The sequence below is a fragment of the Citrus clementina genome, unplaced genomic scaffold (genome assembly GCF_000493195.1).
Source record: "Citrus clementina cultivar Clemenules unplaced genomic scaffold, Citrus_clementina_v1.0 scaffold_9, whole genome shotgun sequence".
In the NCBI taxonomy this organism is placed as follows: domain Eukaryota; kingdom Viridiplantae; phylum Streptophyta; class Magnoliopsida; order Sapindales; family Rutaceae; genus Citrus; species Citrus x clementina.
This window is the reverse complement of record NW_006261964.1, coordinates 2,623,002-2,639,336: the sequence shown is the minus strand read 5'-3', so window position 1 is coordinate 2,639,336 and position 16,335 is coordinate 2,623,002. Positions and strand designations below refer to the sequence as shown.

The 16,335-nt window shown below is 33.1% G+C and overlaps 2 protein-coding genes across 2 annotated transcripts; both read right to left on the bottom strand.

Annotated features, from left to right (window-relative positions):
• Positions 1 to 138: 138 nt before the first annotated feature.
• On the bottom strand, positions 139 to 6,035 carry LOC18032245 (translation initiation factor IF-2). The gene is made up of 2 exons (XM_024179978.1): positions 5,708 to 6,035; positions 139 to 509 (listed from the first exon to the last, which is right to left on the bottom strand). Exons 1-2 carry the CDS (start codon positions 6,033 to 6,035, stop codon positions 139 to 141), a joined length of 699 nt encoding a protein of 232 aa, XP_024035746.1.
• A 1,691-nt stretch (positions 6,036 to 7,726) lies between these two features.
• LOC112096619 (H/ACA ribonucleoprotein complex subunit 1-like) lies at positions 7,727 to 14,875 on the bottom strand. The gene is made up of 4 exons (XM_024179977.1): positions 14,588 to 14,875; positions 13,976 to 14,067; positions 13,403 to 13,553; positions 7,727 to 8,011 (listed from the first exon to the last, which is right to left on the bottom strand). Exons 1-4 carry the CDS (start codon positions 14,873 to 14,875, stop codon positions 7,727 to 7,729), a joined length of 816 nt encoding a protein of 271 aa, XP_024035745.1.
• Positions 14,876 to 16,335: the final 1,460 nt, after the last annotated feature.

Here is a 16,335-nt window from a genome sequence, read left to right as displayed (position 1 = left end):
TGATCCTTAAAACCGAATTCAGGCTCCGATCATTATCTTCACAAGGATTTTGACCACTTTTCGTAAAACAAACAGGTACCAAGTAGTAGTACAGCAGGAGCAATTCTTCAAAAACGAGGAGCACTCGTCAACTTTGGATTACTCATCAATCAACTTAATCCAATTTTGCTTCTGGCCGTCTTCCATTGTCCACATTTCAAAATAGCCTCCATCATGATTAAGAAGGACACAAAGGACACCGCCAAAAGCACCAATATCAAGTTCTTTGCCTATACATTTAGGTGGTAGAAAAGTACGAAACTGCTTATATGTAGTTGCAAACGTAACGGAGGATTGCATCAAAGCTGAAAACAAAACAATGCTTTCTAAACAGGCATATTCTATCTTCCAACGGAGAGCTTCATTCACCAAAATCCCTGACTGTGCCTTAGCAAGAGAAACAATTTCCCAGGGGAGATTGCCCTTCTTCCAGGATTCTGTTTTCAGTGAAAAGACCACAAATTCCCTTCCTGTCAAGACATGGTGTTTTCCATCATTGTGGATCCTCAGAATCACATAGTCATCGGTGAATCGATCGTAGTCAAATCCAATTTGATCAGAAATTTGTGAGAGTTAGATACTGATACTTCCTCATATCATCTTGTCCACGGATTCCATAACAGGAATCCTATAGCTTGTCGTATAATAGCAATTCATAACAAGCCGTTGCAAGAACCAATTATTTTTGAAACCCTGAGCAGTTTGTGTGGGAATATCAAGGTTTATTGCTTTGATTTCAGATGCTTCCAAGTCGACAGATTGAATGGTAGACGATGATGAAAATATGAGGGTCTGGTTTTCACTTATCATATTTGAGTTCACTCACCAAATATAATTAGATAAAACTATAGGGATTAAAAGAATATTTACATAACTTTCTAATACTTCTAATACATTTTTTAGGAGATATTTATGGCTTTATGCCATGCTTTAAAACAATAATAATAATAGTGAGTTTTAAAACATAGGTTGATATTTTTATGTGAAGTCCTAGGTTGAATGGTTTGATTGACGTGTTGCATGGAGCAAAAATAAAATAGACTAAATATTAAATATCAGTTATTTTGAGTTACATGAGTTACATATTTTGCGTTGATTCCAGAATAAGTAATTATAAAGTATACAAGGTAATGGGAAACAACATTATTCTACGACATAATTGTTATTATGCATATACGATAAAATTTTTGATACTTTCTGTTTAGGGCGTAAAAAGATAGAGCTACATAGCTCGAGGTGAAGAACATTTGGTCACATGTTCCGGCTCGATCAACGCTCAGTAAGGAGAAAAGAATCAAGTCGCATATTTATACTCGATCAACACTCAGTAAGGAGAACATAATTAGGTCGCATTTGTTTTATCTCGAATTTTAGATCGTTAGGATTTATTTAACGCTCGTAACGTGTAGGCATAATCTGATACGATGATTAAAGCAATCAAGCGTTATAACAGTAGCATAGTAATCACACAAACAGGCGTATTAACTCTTGCATTCAAGTAGCGAATTCGATTGGACAACAGTCACACATTGAAGAACAATCAACACTGACAATTGTCTATAAAAATAGAGAAAAATTCTAAAATGGGGTCTCTTTTTTCAAGTGAGTAAACAGTCTGAAAATATTAGAATTACAAATTTTTGAGATATCATTCCTTTTTTGGATAAAAAAACCTGATAACTGACTTGAGCGTCAGAGAATTATTATTGGAAAAAAAATCCAGCATCCCTCACTATTTATTGTTGTTGCATATCATTGGGAGCATTAATACAACTCAAATTTTATTACAACTAATAAATTAAAGCGTTGACAAGACAATCTGATCATTCTCATTAGCTCGATCGGGTTTTAGTAACAACACTTTCTTTATTCACCCCTTCTCGCATTAAAATTTAGTAAAGTAAATAATTACTTTTATATAATTAATTGGAAGATATACATAGTAAGATCCAACGGGAGAAAAAAAAAAAAAGGTATATACAACAAGACTACTCAAAAGTTTTCCCTGACTAATAAAACTAAAATAGGGCAGCACACAAACTTAGTTAAACTGAGCAAGGCCGTATTGCATTCACCATAAACTCTTCCTCCGTTTCCAATAACTCATCTGCCACCACCGAGGCTGCCGCCAGAACCGCCTCCACCACCACCTCCTCTGCCTCCCCCACGGTCTCCAAGAGCCGCCGCTGAAGACAGTACAGTTATGCTGACGGCGACCAAAACTTTTGACTTTTGAGAGCTTAGGTGCCAAGTGAGGCTTCATCTCTTCGACTGCGCATAGAATGAACGAATCGCAAGTCTTTGAAATGTCAATAAACGCACGCAGAAACTATAACACGTAAGTAGAGGTTTATTAATGGGTCATATATTCATAGAGAGGGAGGAAATGAGGGTCGATGATTATTTCTGGACATATAATATAAAACTAAGTGATCACTGATCACTTGAAACAGATTATGTCTTTTTATTTTTTATTATTATTTTTTAAGGATAGGATGTCGCTTTAAATTCAATATAATAAATGTTGGAAAATGATGTTCTCACAAATTTGCGCACAAAGATTTACACAAAACGGTGCGTTTTGTGCAACTTTTCAAATGCTCTTTGTAACAACGGACACACACGCCAATTCACAATATAATTTTTCCACTCGCGTCTGCCTCCTTTCACTGCAACAAAAACCCAGTAGCTTCGTTCTCCACACAACAAGAAGTCTCCTTATTAATATAATATTATATAATAAACCCAACAGAAGTCTCCTTTCTTCCTCCATTTTTCCTCACGAGATAGCTCCGATCTCTCTCCCTCCGTCCTCCTTTCTTCCTTACGAGACAACCCGGGTCTCTCTCTCTGGCCTCCTTTCTCCCTCACAAGACAGTTCGGATCTCTCTCTCCAGTCTCCACGCCGCTAATAGTCCCAATTCTAACCTCTCTCGCCGCGCAGCAACCATAAGATCTCTCTCTCACCCGTTTCAATTCATTGTTCTAATTGAAATCTTTAACTCGTTTAAGACATTGTGCTGAATTACCTATGGATGGTGGTGGTCTTTTGCTTGAGTGTTGTAAATTAGAATCAAATTATGCAAAACCCGATGCCTTTGGGAATCATGTTTATTTCAACCTTTCATGTTATGATTTGATTGTTTGATGAAATACCTGGAAAATTTAGTTTGTTCTCTCAAATTATTTTACTCTGTTGAATAAATTATATTTACCATTATTTGAAAAGAATTTTTAAAAAAATTACAGCCCCTAAACATTGAGCTTATGCTATAATTTATGCGTCTCCCTCATTTATAGCACATTTTTTTCATCATTTACGCGACAAGGGAGAACGGAGATGAGACTGTTACTGGCGTGGGAATGAGAGAGAAAGATCTGAGCTGTTTGGTGAGGTTTCGTGAGAAAGAAAGAAGATGGGAGAGAGAGACGCTGAGTTTTGTTCCCCTTATGTGTGTGTGTTGTTAAACTGTGCAGTAAAAAGTGGGTTTTATACTTTGTACAAAACGCACCGTTTTGTGCAAAGTTTTGTACAAAGTGTTGTAAGAATATCGGCACCGATAAATGTTTCGTGTATGCATGTAACATTTGAATTTAAAACTAATATAATACGTTGAGCTATCAAAGAACAACATCAAAACCTTTAGCTGGCTATACACTTCATTGATAGGATACGTGTCAAGGTTTTAGTTTCTAAAACTAAATAATTGTAAGAGTTGTCAACATCAATTCTTTATTTGAGTCAATCAAGTAAATTGGTAAAATTTAATTTTCTTTCGAGCAGAAATTTTATACTACATATATAGAGGATTAATTTACCAGTTGAACAAATAAATGGTGTCATATTTTTGTCCGATCTCTCTTTCTACTTCAGTTATACGATTGCCTAAAAATTAAAATTCGGAACAATTTTTGTTTTTATTTTTTGGGCAGGAATTAAAAGAACATTCTCTCTGTAGTTGCCTTTTTTTCTACCATTAAATTGTTGACAACAAATTCAAAATTCGAGGGACAAAAATGTGCTCACGTCACGTGATCGTAATGGTTGTTCTTAAGCAGTTTGAATCGCGTTATCTCATACCCATATATAGCACTACGATGGCTGATCTAGAGCCACCTCCACCATTACCTCTGCCGCCTCATTGTTTTTGATAATAGACTACGTTTATCGTACGAAATATAACATTTAAATTATTACAATTTAATCCTTTGAGCTATCGAACAACATTTATTAACATCATAACCTAAACAATAACTTCATTCATATGATACGTGTCAAGGTTTTGATTTCTAAAATGATATAGTAGGGATCAGTCAGCATAATTCTCTATGTTCCCATAATTTTTAATTGATTCAATCAAATAAATTCAGTCTTTTTTAATATTCTTTAATCAACTCATAAAAAATTCTTATCATTTCTTTTTGTGACAAGTGTAAAATTTATGTAAAATACACATTAGAATTTGTTGAGTGATCTTGAAATATTAGGATGAGAATTTATTTAGAAACCTTAGATTATGAAATATGAGAAGTAGTTTGTGATGGTTCATTCATTTAAAAAAAATGAAAAAAGTGAAAATATTCGAAAACTTTCAAGTGAGTGGAGTCAGTTCGACAAGAAAAGATTTCTTTGAATACTTTAGTTAGAATTACTAAAGTGACCTTGTCAAAAAAAAATCATATGTTTTCTCAATTAAAGAAATCATTTAAAAGATTCATATATTTTTTAAGATTAATATTATTTCAAATTATAGCTTAATAACAATCCAAATTCCTCCTGGCTTATGAGACTGGAGTTTAAACCTTAAATCTCTTATTTTCACTTTAATTTTATTGCTATTAATTAAGTTTGAAGATTTATTATTATTATTATTAAAGGTGATTAGCGACAACTTTAGGGTAATGTAGTCGTAAGCTCGTTGCCCAATTTGGTAGGGGAGGGTTATAATCAATGAAGTGTAAAACACGCAACGACGTGCTGTTTTAATGTTGTACATAAGAAAAGCTGGGCGGTTTCAACTAATTTTGAATATATTATCATGCCATTTCTATAAAACCATTCATAACCAGATAGCGTCTTTCATTCTTAGCAAGTATACGTATAGCATCTCCAATTCGTCGATTAAAGCAAGTATATGTAAAGCATCTCCAATTCGTCGATTAATCTTATATGTCATGCATTTCTAAATGAAGAGACATACACAGAAGAATAAAAATCCAAAAATAAATCGACATCAATTGTGTCTCCTCATATATTGAAGAAGCCAGCTGGATAAGCTGAATTCACATAATTTGTAAATCAAACTAACCAGCAACCACATACCAACAAGTTGTAGATGAATTCAAAACATTTCTTGATGTAATTGTTACTTAAAATATATATTACTAAAGTTGATTATATATATTCCTCAATAAAGAGTATAAATGAGTATGAAATATAGAACAAAGTTTGATATATAGATCAAGCCTTCAAGGTAAATAACATATTGCAGTTCCTATTGAGTATATATTATTGACAAATTGAACGATTGAAAAAATATTCAAGAATACAAAGAATATGGAATACAGAAAAAGAACTCTCAAACAATTTACAAGGCGCCATGCAGTAAAATAAACGCAACATAAGATAATAAACTTATAGTAGTCAAGCTAAGCTTTGCCATATTGCCTCTACCAACACCAGAGCTTCCTCCTGCGTTTCCATTTCCGCCACCGCGGGTAACTGTGCCTCCACCAATCGGTATTCTTCCTCCGCCGGCAGGTGTGCCTCCATTGACTGGCCTACCTCCACCTCTGGTTGGTGTGCCTCCACCAATTGGTCTACTTCCTCCGCCTCCTCCTCCTCGGCTGCCTCCACCGCCGCCACTGCCTCCGCCTCCTCGACCACCTCCGCCACCGCCACCGCCACCACGTTGAGCAGCAGCTATAGGTGACATGAGGACGATCACTATGAGGAAGACTGCCAAGAACTTAATGAGCTTGTTATTAGGCCTCATGTGACGCGTCGTCTTATCAACCGCGACAAAGAAGGTCAGGTATTAGAAATTAATATTGAAAAGCCTTTTTAGTAGCTATAGCTAGATAGCTAGCTTTGAGGGATTGAGCAAATTAGTCTGTAATATATCTAGTAAAGGATTATTTACAGAGAAGAAAGAAATTGTCGATAGACTCAAACTTGTGAGAAAAAGGAAAACGTCGATAGGCTCAGAAATTGTGTGGATGTAAATCCTTACGATGATGATTGATGAAGAACTTATTTATTGGTTCATGTATATATATATATATATATATATATGGGGACTTGTATGAATGGAACATGCGCTTAAATAATTGATCAGGAGACTTGTATTCATCTTGTGGTCAGTCAAACAATGACATGGTAAAGCAATAAGGAAAACACTACGAAGTGACCAGAAACAACAGACTACGAAAAGTCAAATACGATAGCCGCACATGCCTATCTCTTAATTGTATTCTGTATGGCCAATCGATTTGAATTGAAAGTCTCCAACATTGAATTGATTTGGTTAGTGATATATCCAATGGACCATCCACTGAGTGAACCCAACTTGTTTTCCTTTATCAAGCTGACAAGTACAAAGAGTTCGTTTTTTTTTTTTTAAATGAGAATATTGAATGGATGGAAACCAAATCTATCTTCAGTAAAAAACAAAATTACGTGTTGAGTTGTGATTTATATTGATTAAGAAAAAATATTTATTTAAGTTTATATGAGGATTATATATCTCTCTATCTAATAAATTAGTCTTTTTAAAATTAGATATTTAAAAATTCAAGCTTCAGCTCCTAAAAAATGAGTATTATAGTCAAATCTTAGTAGTCAGAATGTAGTGGTAGAACAACTCACTAATTGTGTTAGAGGAAAAAAAAAAAAAAAACCGAGGTCTGGTAATAGTTTTATTGAGAGATTATTAAATTATGTCCACATTGATTAGTAAAATTGATCTTTTGGTTGGATGCTTATAAATCTTGTATCATACCCCTAAAGTTAAAGAATTATGGTCCACTCATAAGTTGGTTCTCTTGATATTTTTAAAGATTTTGTCGTGTATCTATGACTAATATTAGTGCATCATTAATATTTTAGTACTCATGTTTTCTTACTTATCAATCACATTTATTAATCATGCATCAATTACGGAAATGAATTTGGCTGAGGAAAAGTTTAGAATGGGGGGATCCTAGTCGATATTTAATTTCTTATTTCTACTAAAACTAGTAAGAAAAACCAATTTTTAAAGAGAGAGATAGACTGAAATTACACATTTTTCTGTGATGCACAATGTCTTGCCTTCTTTGTTATCGTTATTATTTTTCCTCTAAAATTATAATATGATCCGTAAATATTGCTACACCATTTTAATTCCCATTCTTTAACGGTGGGTATCAATTAACTATTTAGTAGGTAGAATTTTTTGGGTTGAAAAAAGGGCTATGGGATTCGTATCTTTCGTGTTAATTACCAAATCTACAATTACTTACTGTTTTAACACCATAATAAAACCACGGACAAAAGGAAATCATATTATAATCAACATTTATCTTCTCTAACTACTTTTCTTATTTTATCTTGCGCTGTTGCGCATGCTTTTAATATATTATCATAATAATGTGACGAATGTAAAAATTAAATAAAAAGCAAAGTCATAAATGAGCTTCCAAAGAGTTACATGGCATCATGCCGTAAAACAAATGCAACATAAGATGATAAGCATATAATAGTCAAGCTAAACGGAGCCATATTCCCTCTATCTACACCGGAGCTTCCTCCGGTTCCGCGATTTGTTGTGCCTCCACCTCGGCCGCCTCCACCTCTTCCACCGCCACCACCACCACCACCACCACCACCACCACCACGTTGAGCAGAAGCAACAGATGACGTAAGAACAATCACAATTATGATGAACACCGGCAAGAACTTCATGAGCTTATGAGGCCCCATGTACATCAACTGCATGCCAAACGAAACCAAGTCACAGAAGTGTCTTAAATCAGTATCTCGCAGAAATGGAAAGAAAAGAAAGCTTACAGATTTTCAGCTGCAGTGAGAACCCTTTATTTGAGCTAGCTTTTGAAGAATAAATAGCAAATGTTTACAAGAGGTAGAGGGTTGTTATTTATAGAGAGGAAAGAAAAGATGGAGAGTCATATAACTTGAACATACAAATTCCTGTAATGAGAGAAAGACCTAAATAAAATTGCATAAAAAATATATTGTCAACGTTGTTTTTTTAATTTATTTCATATTAATTTAATGCTAGACTGAATTGCTTGGGAGATTGAAACACGCGCTTAAACACTTTGAGGAGAAGATTTATATATCCAATGGTCAAAGAATTAAATGACACAGAAATTTAATTAGAAAGGAAAAGACTGCGAAATTAATGTCAAAATCTATTGTTGTTACAAATTGGTACTTACATATTACATATGTGTTAGATAATGACATACAGAGAAATAAACAAAGGACCAGAAAACAAGTGTTGAACTTCGTTAATCTATGTCTTTCTCATCGCAAATTAGACATAAAATTAAAACTAGGGAATGAAAATGAAACAAACTCTTTTATTTAATCAGTTAACGGCATCCAGTCCAGCAAATAATAAAAAAAACAAAAAAACTAGATATTAAAGAACTTTCAAATGTTCATGCATGCATAATGTTCCATGGCATAGTGTAAAACCAACGCAGCGTAAAAAAGGAAACTTGTTATTGAACTAAGCAGTGGCCTTGCGGAAGTAGATGAATGATTCTTGGCATGACCGCCGCAGCGGCGGCTTCCACCAAGTCTACCGCTATCATCACCTTTGGCGGCTACTAATGAGGACGACAATGATATGATTATCAGGACAGTAATTGATACCACCACCAAGAATTTTGTGAGCTTTGCTGCTAAGGATGACTTCATTTTGCCCAATCCAATTAGGAGAATTTCTTATGAGAATTGCAGAAGAACATCGATCTTTTTATAGTTGCTTCGTATCTTTCGGAGTTAATTCTCGAATCTAAAGCGTGATCATTGCTTTAATATATACAATACTTTCAACCGCAATGGGTAGTCACATTATCGTTACATCTGAATCACTTACAATGGAGTAAAACTAATGCAGCATGTGTAATCCAGCAAAGCGATAGCTTAGAAGCAGCAGTTGATGTATGGTTATGGTTCCTGCTTGTGCCACCTCTACTCTGTCCACCAGCTCTGCGTCCTCGGCAACCGCCATGTCCTCCGCCTTTGGCAGCCACTAAGGATGAGAATATGCGGACAATAAGCGAGAGGACAACCGGCAATTTCCTGACCTTCGGTAACAAGAAATAAGAAGGAGACCTCATTGATCGTTTCAACTCAAATTATAAAGAAACCAAAATCACTCGCTAATAAATTAAAGGAAACAAAAAAAGAAGACCTTGGAATTTAATCAACAAATCGAACAAGCTAGCATTGCAACCTGTTGAAAATAGAGGCACTGACGAAGAAGCTCTCGCAAGGGACTGTAAGCAAATTTTCCGAAATTACATGGTTCGTGATAATCACAGGACAACAATTGATAGCACTACCAACAATATTGCGAGAGATGGTGCTAAGTGAGGACCTCATTTCTTTTCCAATTGCGCATGTAATTTCTTATAAGAAGGCATAAGAACATCTTTTATAATTGCTTGGTATCTTTCATGTTAATTTCCAATTTTTATGATCTTTACTACATAATATTAAAATCATATAAAAAATAATCATAAAATGATGCGCGTAAAACAACAATATTTTATAATTAACAAACCTTCTTCTACAAAATGTGAATTCGTTTGATTTTGTTTGCATCTAATTAATTATAATAATAAATTAGGCCACTCTGAAGCTACCACCTTCATTACAAATATGAAATATCTGATAATATAATTTCAATCACACTGGAGAATTATAACAAATCACCAAATACGTACTCCCTAACCACATCATCGTTACAAAATCCTTTTGGTTGATAATATCCAGTCCAACAATAACAAGAATACTAGAAACAAAACAAAATAAAAATTATAGAAAAGAAATTTCAAATCTTCTACATGGCATAATGGAGTATTACTAATGCTGCTTTCAAAAACAAAGTTGTTAACCAATTAAGCGATAGCCCAGAAAGGAGCAGATGAATGGTTATTGCCATGAATACCGCGGCCACCGCCACTGTTACTGCGTCCACTGCCTTCACCACCATGTCCCCACCGCTGCCGTGTCCACCACCTGTGGCAGTCACTAAGGATGAGAGGAGGAGATGACAACTAGCAATTTTGTGAGCTATTCGGTGACAAGTGAGACCTCATCTTTATTATCAACTCAAATAAACTAAAAGGTCAATTAATATCACACGCGAATAATGGAAATGGAAACAAACAAACCAGGAGGGTTTTAACAGTAATACCCAGAATAATGTGACTCTGTCATGAGAGAATTAATTGTTTTTCCTTTGTGAAGGAGGAAATGTTAGTTTCTCTTGAGTATTAGGGCAGGATAGATGGATATAGTGCATGGTATGGATGTTATTTAGTTACTTTATATATTTGTTTATTCCATAAATTATTCATAAGAAACTCTTGTACTAAGAATAATTTATGTTTATAGCAATTACATGATTTAGGACATTATGTGCGGGCTAAGGAAAATCAAGGTGTTAATGATTCTTTGTTAGTTACGGCAGCCAAAATGAAAGAAGTATGGATTCATCGGTCGCCTCCTGTATGGCCTTGGTGTAAACTCAATTCGGATAGCTCTTGCAAAAGGTCTGGCTTTTCAAGTGCTGGAGGTATCATTCGGGATTATAACGGCAAGTGGATTCGGGGATTTGGGTTAAATATGGGTTTGATTGTTGCTCGATTACGATTGCTGAGTTTTGGGGTCTTTATCAAAGTTTGCTGATTGTTGGGGAGATTAGAATTCGGTGGATATTGTTGGAAGTGGATAGTTTATGTGTAACTCAATTAGTTGCTAGCTCTTCTATTCCCACTAATGGCTGTTCTCAGCTTGTCCAATCTATTCAGGACCTTTGAAACCAGAGTGGCATGTGGAAATTAAGCATATTTATCGTCGAACGAATTTTGTTGTTGATGCTCTTGCTAATTATGCACACTTTCTGCCTTTGAGTTTTCATATTTTTAGTTCTCTTCTATCTTCTATTAATCACATTTTTCTCCATGATAGGTATGAGTTCACCTATTCCCAGTTTATTTTATCTTAACTCCCTTTAAGGAGTTCCCATTTCTAAAAAAAAAAAAAACCTTAATAATAAGTATTAATTACATGTTTAAATTTATCTTATTTAAAGAATATTTTTCAATGATATGTTACATGACATGTCATTAAGGCTTCATTAATTTATTGATAATGTTATGAATTATCTCATTAATGATGAAATAAAAAGTAAACTATTATTAAATACATTGCGATTGTTATTTGGTAAGATGTCATTCAAAGATCCAAACCTTGTTCCCAACCTATGGCATACCCTAAATTACAGGCTCATTTTATAACTAGAAGTCGAACACTTACATTTTAAAGTTTAATTCCTTAAAATCTTCGAATTAATGTATGCGACATGCCATTTCATTAATGTCATCTTCCTTTTTTTTTTCTTTTTTCCTTCATATGCTATTCTTTTTCCCATTGATGAGTTCAGTTTTGATAATGGTTTTTTTTTTTTTTTGGAAATAAGCTAACATTTCGTTCACCATAAGTGAAAAATTGAAAATCAGTACACCATCACATCTAATACACACAAAATATTATACAAATGATCTCAATAGATATCTATTACAAATACACAATTGGTTGAATCAATACATTTCCACACTGAAGAATAAGAGCAAAAACCAGTGTATTAAAGTTATTCGAGTGAAGTAAATCTTCCAACAAAGAAGAGCACCCAACAAAGAGTCATTCACTAGATGAAGCTCTATTATATAATACTCTCCATCTTTAAATTTGATTTTTCCAATTTGTACAGGAGCATATTTTATGTCTTCACCCATTTGTTATAGCATGAAATCCTCTAACTTTTTCAAGATGTGAATCTGCAAAACTAGAAAACAAACATACCATAACATATAAAAACAGTAGAAAACTGCAAAAAAAAAAAAAAAAAAAAAAAACAGTAGATAAAGCCATACGCACACCGGATCAAAATATGGGTACGAAGTATATACCCACTCCAAATCAGAATCTGGGCCTGAGCGGATCAAGATCAAGATCTGGGACCGTACACATAGTGAGGGGACAAAAAAAAAAGAGTTGAACTATTGGCACCCCTTCATTCATCTTATAAAATCCCTGTGATATTATAATTACATTAAAGGATAAATATAAATAAAATTTTAATCTTATTTATATTTTCTTTCTCTCTTCAATTTCATTTTGCTTGCACAATATAAATTTTTTTTAATCATTAGAATAATCTAAATTTAAGAAGCGATCTATAAAAAAAAATTTAATCATTAAATTAATCTAAATTTAAGAAGCAAATTTTTAAGCCAAAATAATGCTCTTGTAATATATGTAGCAACAAAATTAGGATACAACATTGAGAGAAAATATATTAAATAAAATTTTATCTCACTACATATAATTTTTTAAGGATTCTCAAACTAATTATTGCACCCAAAGTTTATATGTACGATGAAATTGTATTGGACCCATAAAATATTCAATATTTTATAAGATTTTTCTTACTTTTTCCTTTAGATTTTTTTTAAAAAAATTAAATGATAAAGAAAGTTTGAAGAGAGGAATATAATTATTAAGACTAAAAGAGTGAGAAAGTTATTAGAAAATTGTAAGATTTATAAATAAAAATAGTGTTTATTTAGAAAAAGGGTATTTTTAGTATTAAATAAAATATAATTGAAAAAAAAAGGTTTAAAAAATATTTTGAAGGGGTGCTAATAGTCCTACTCAAAAGAAAAATAAAATTACATCATCCAAAATTTGGGTAAGTTTTAAAAACTACCCCTGAGGTTTTCCTTTACTACACCTAGAGAGAATATATATATATATTGACAACATCCCCCCTGACTGTGTATAAGAGTTAGGATCCGTTAGGCAGTTGAGGGAATGTTCAAAAATGCCCTTCACAACACATTTCAAGGAATGACAAGATAATTTGATACTGTATATGATTTTTACATTTGGAGCCAAATGGTTTAGAGTAGTGGAAAGACTATTATACCCTTATGAATTTATTTTTTGACAATACACAATCATATATAAAACAAAATTGAATTGAGTGTTAAAAAGACTGAAATGCCCTTTAAACTAAGTATTTTAACAGTGACAATTAGGTAATAACATCACTTGAACCTTGATCCCATTCGCATCCCTAATAGAGTGACCCCAGCAAACATCCCTAATATCAGTCCACATCTTGTGCAAACTATACTGCTCTGAAATAGCTAAACCAACTACAAATACTTCATCATCAATTACTGCCTCAATGTCAAAGTACACTAAGCTGCATACATTAACATAAATATTTAGCTTAACAAGTTCAATAAATGCCATCTTTTATACGAACAATCTTAGATGTAGCAATACAAAATTAGATAAGCAATGGCACGAGCTCTAACATTGCAGATTATACATGAAGAAAGATTATCACTAAACCTGGAAATATATATTTTGGCTGTAAAATTTCAGTAAACATTCACAGATCATGGTCCAAAATCATCAAGAATTAATCTGTTTTCATAGTTTACATAATATATCCAATTATTATCAACTTAAAAATCAGTTCATTTTCGGTCATTGCTTCAATTTGTAAAAATTTTAATTAACTATATAAAAAAGTCAAGTATATAACTAGCAACAATTCAACAAAATCCAAGAATATAATATAACCCAACTTTAGTTTTAATCTTTCACATAAATACACACCTGCTACGCTCTTCAATCACTGACTGTTCAGATGCCGGTCGTCGCCGGAATTCAGATAGAAACGTAGTTGATCTCATAGACTTGTTATTTTTCTAAGATTTAAAAATAAAAAAATAGACCATTTACGTTATTGCCCTCAACTACCTAACGGATGACTAACTCTTATACACGGCCAGGGAGATGTTGTCAATATATGCATATATTCTCTCTAGGCGTAGGAAAGGCAAACCTCAGGGTGGTTTTTAAAACTTACCCTCCAAAATTTCCACCGGATGAAGAGCCAACTATGGCGAAACTGAGGAGCGGTTGAAGATGGAGCAAACAGAAGGCTGGAGAAGAGGAGAGAGAAAGGGATGGGTTTGAGAGAAAACAAGTGGCTCTCTTTGATAATGGCTAGTTATTTCTCTAAATCAATTGTAAGTGAGCATATATTAATATCTTAGAAAAAAAATTCAGACTTGTATTCTCAAAATAAAATTGAGAAAACAAGATTGAAATATATAAGGATAAAATTCAGAGACATAAAATTAAAAAAAAAAAAAAGATTTGCAAGGTAAAATTTCAAATCTTAGTAGTTGATGGTATGAATTAGAAATTAAGAACACATAAAACCAATGCAGCGTAAGAAAATAAACTTGTAATCCAACTGAGCGATAGCCTTGAGGATGCAGATGAATGACTCCCGCCATGAGTCCCATGACTGCCGCCAACTGCACCAGCTCCTCGCGCGCCGCCATAACCGTGTCCGCCTATGCCGCGCATCCCTCCACCGCTTCTGGGTCCGCGGCCGCCTCCACCGCGTCCGCCGCCGCCTCCACCACCTTTGGCAGCCTCTGTTGATGAGACGAGGACAATAATTGAGATGACAACTAACAATTTTGTGAGCTTCGGCGACCTCATGATTTTTATCTTCTTTTTTTTTCCACTCAAATTAGAGAAACCGATAACACGTAAATGTAAATAAGTAACCAGTGGGACCATTTGGCACCTCCCTAAAACAAAGTGTGAATTCAATTTATATTTCTAATTGAAATACTAATATATTATGAATCAATTTATGGTAAGGATTTGTTTGTTTGTTTGGTGGGGTTTCCTCTTTGGTCAATTAAGTTGTTGCAACTAGCTTTAGCTATTCTTGGCTAATAAAGCTTCTGAATAGAACGTGGAGTCTTTAATTAATTGATAACGATGTGTCGTATCCACTCGTCGCAGCTAACATGGCAGAGGCTTTCTGTTCTATTCAGTTTAATTAAATGAAAAAAAAAAGAATTAAGTAAAATTCTTGAAAAAAAAAAATCATTCAGTCAAAATGCAAACATAGAAATCCCTAGTGCAACTAATTTCGATAATTTTTCTGTTCTATTCAGTTTTAGATTAGGTTTTCTGTTCTAGTTGGGGCAAATTTGTTCAATAAATCATATAAAATTACTAAAGTTTCTTATCTTGGTTTTGTTAAATAGTACATGACTTTATATTTCTATTTGAAAATCTTCAAGCAACAGCTATATGCAGCTGATTTCTTTTTCTTTTTCTTCTTTTTGGAACTTACAGGTTTTTTTTTTTAATTTCTCTAAAACAAAATAATGATACTTATTTTTCCTACATAAACAAAAACTATTTTTCAATTTCTGTAGTCGGCAACTTATTGGATATTTATTAACCTTTAGTATTTTCTTTTACAAATAACAAATTATGTTTGATATTGAAGAAAGTTATAGGATTATATAATAGCATTAATGAAGTGAGTGCACATTAAATGGTGCCAAGGTTCAAGAGTACGAGCATCTCTAAAATTTTTTATAAATTTTACTTTTCAAATATCTATTTGTTTACTTATGTGGTAAATAAAAAGGTGAAAAAATATGATATTTTTCAAAAAAACTCTTTAAATAGAAATAAGTTAATATTATTTTAATCAAATAATTATTTTTGAAAGGAAAAGTTAATAGCAATTAAAGTACTTTTTTCTCTTTCTCCAATGAAAAGTAATAAAATATAAATTGAAGAGAGAGAAATCAACTCTCCAAATTTAAAGAAAGAGAATAATTTTTTATTTGAAGATTTTTATTTGAGTGTCTTTTGGAGCCTTAAATATCAATGTGGTTTATCAAATAAGTAATAAAATCTTATTTAAAGAAATTTTTGGTGATGCTCTAATAATACTCTATTAAATTGTCCTTGTTAATAAGTTAATTATATTAAGAATATTTTTATTAAAAATTAAAATATTTAAAATAAAATTTAGAGTACAAATAGTCTCATATGCCATATACCGATTAAATGAGCATAAATTTAAAATGAATATAATTTTAAGCCCTTGGATTGAATAATAGTGAAAAGATTGAAGTTTTGATGGCAGG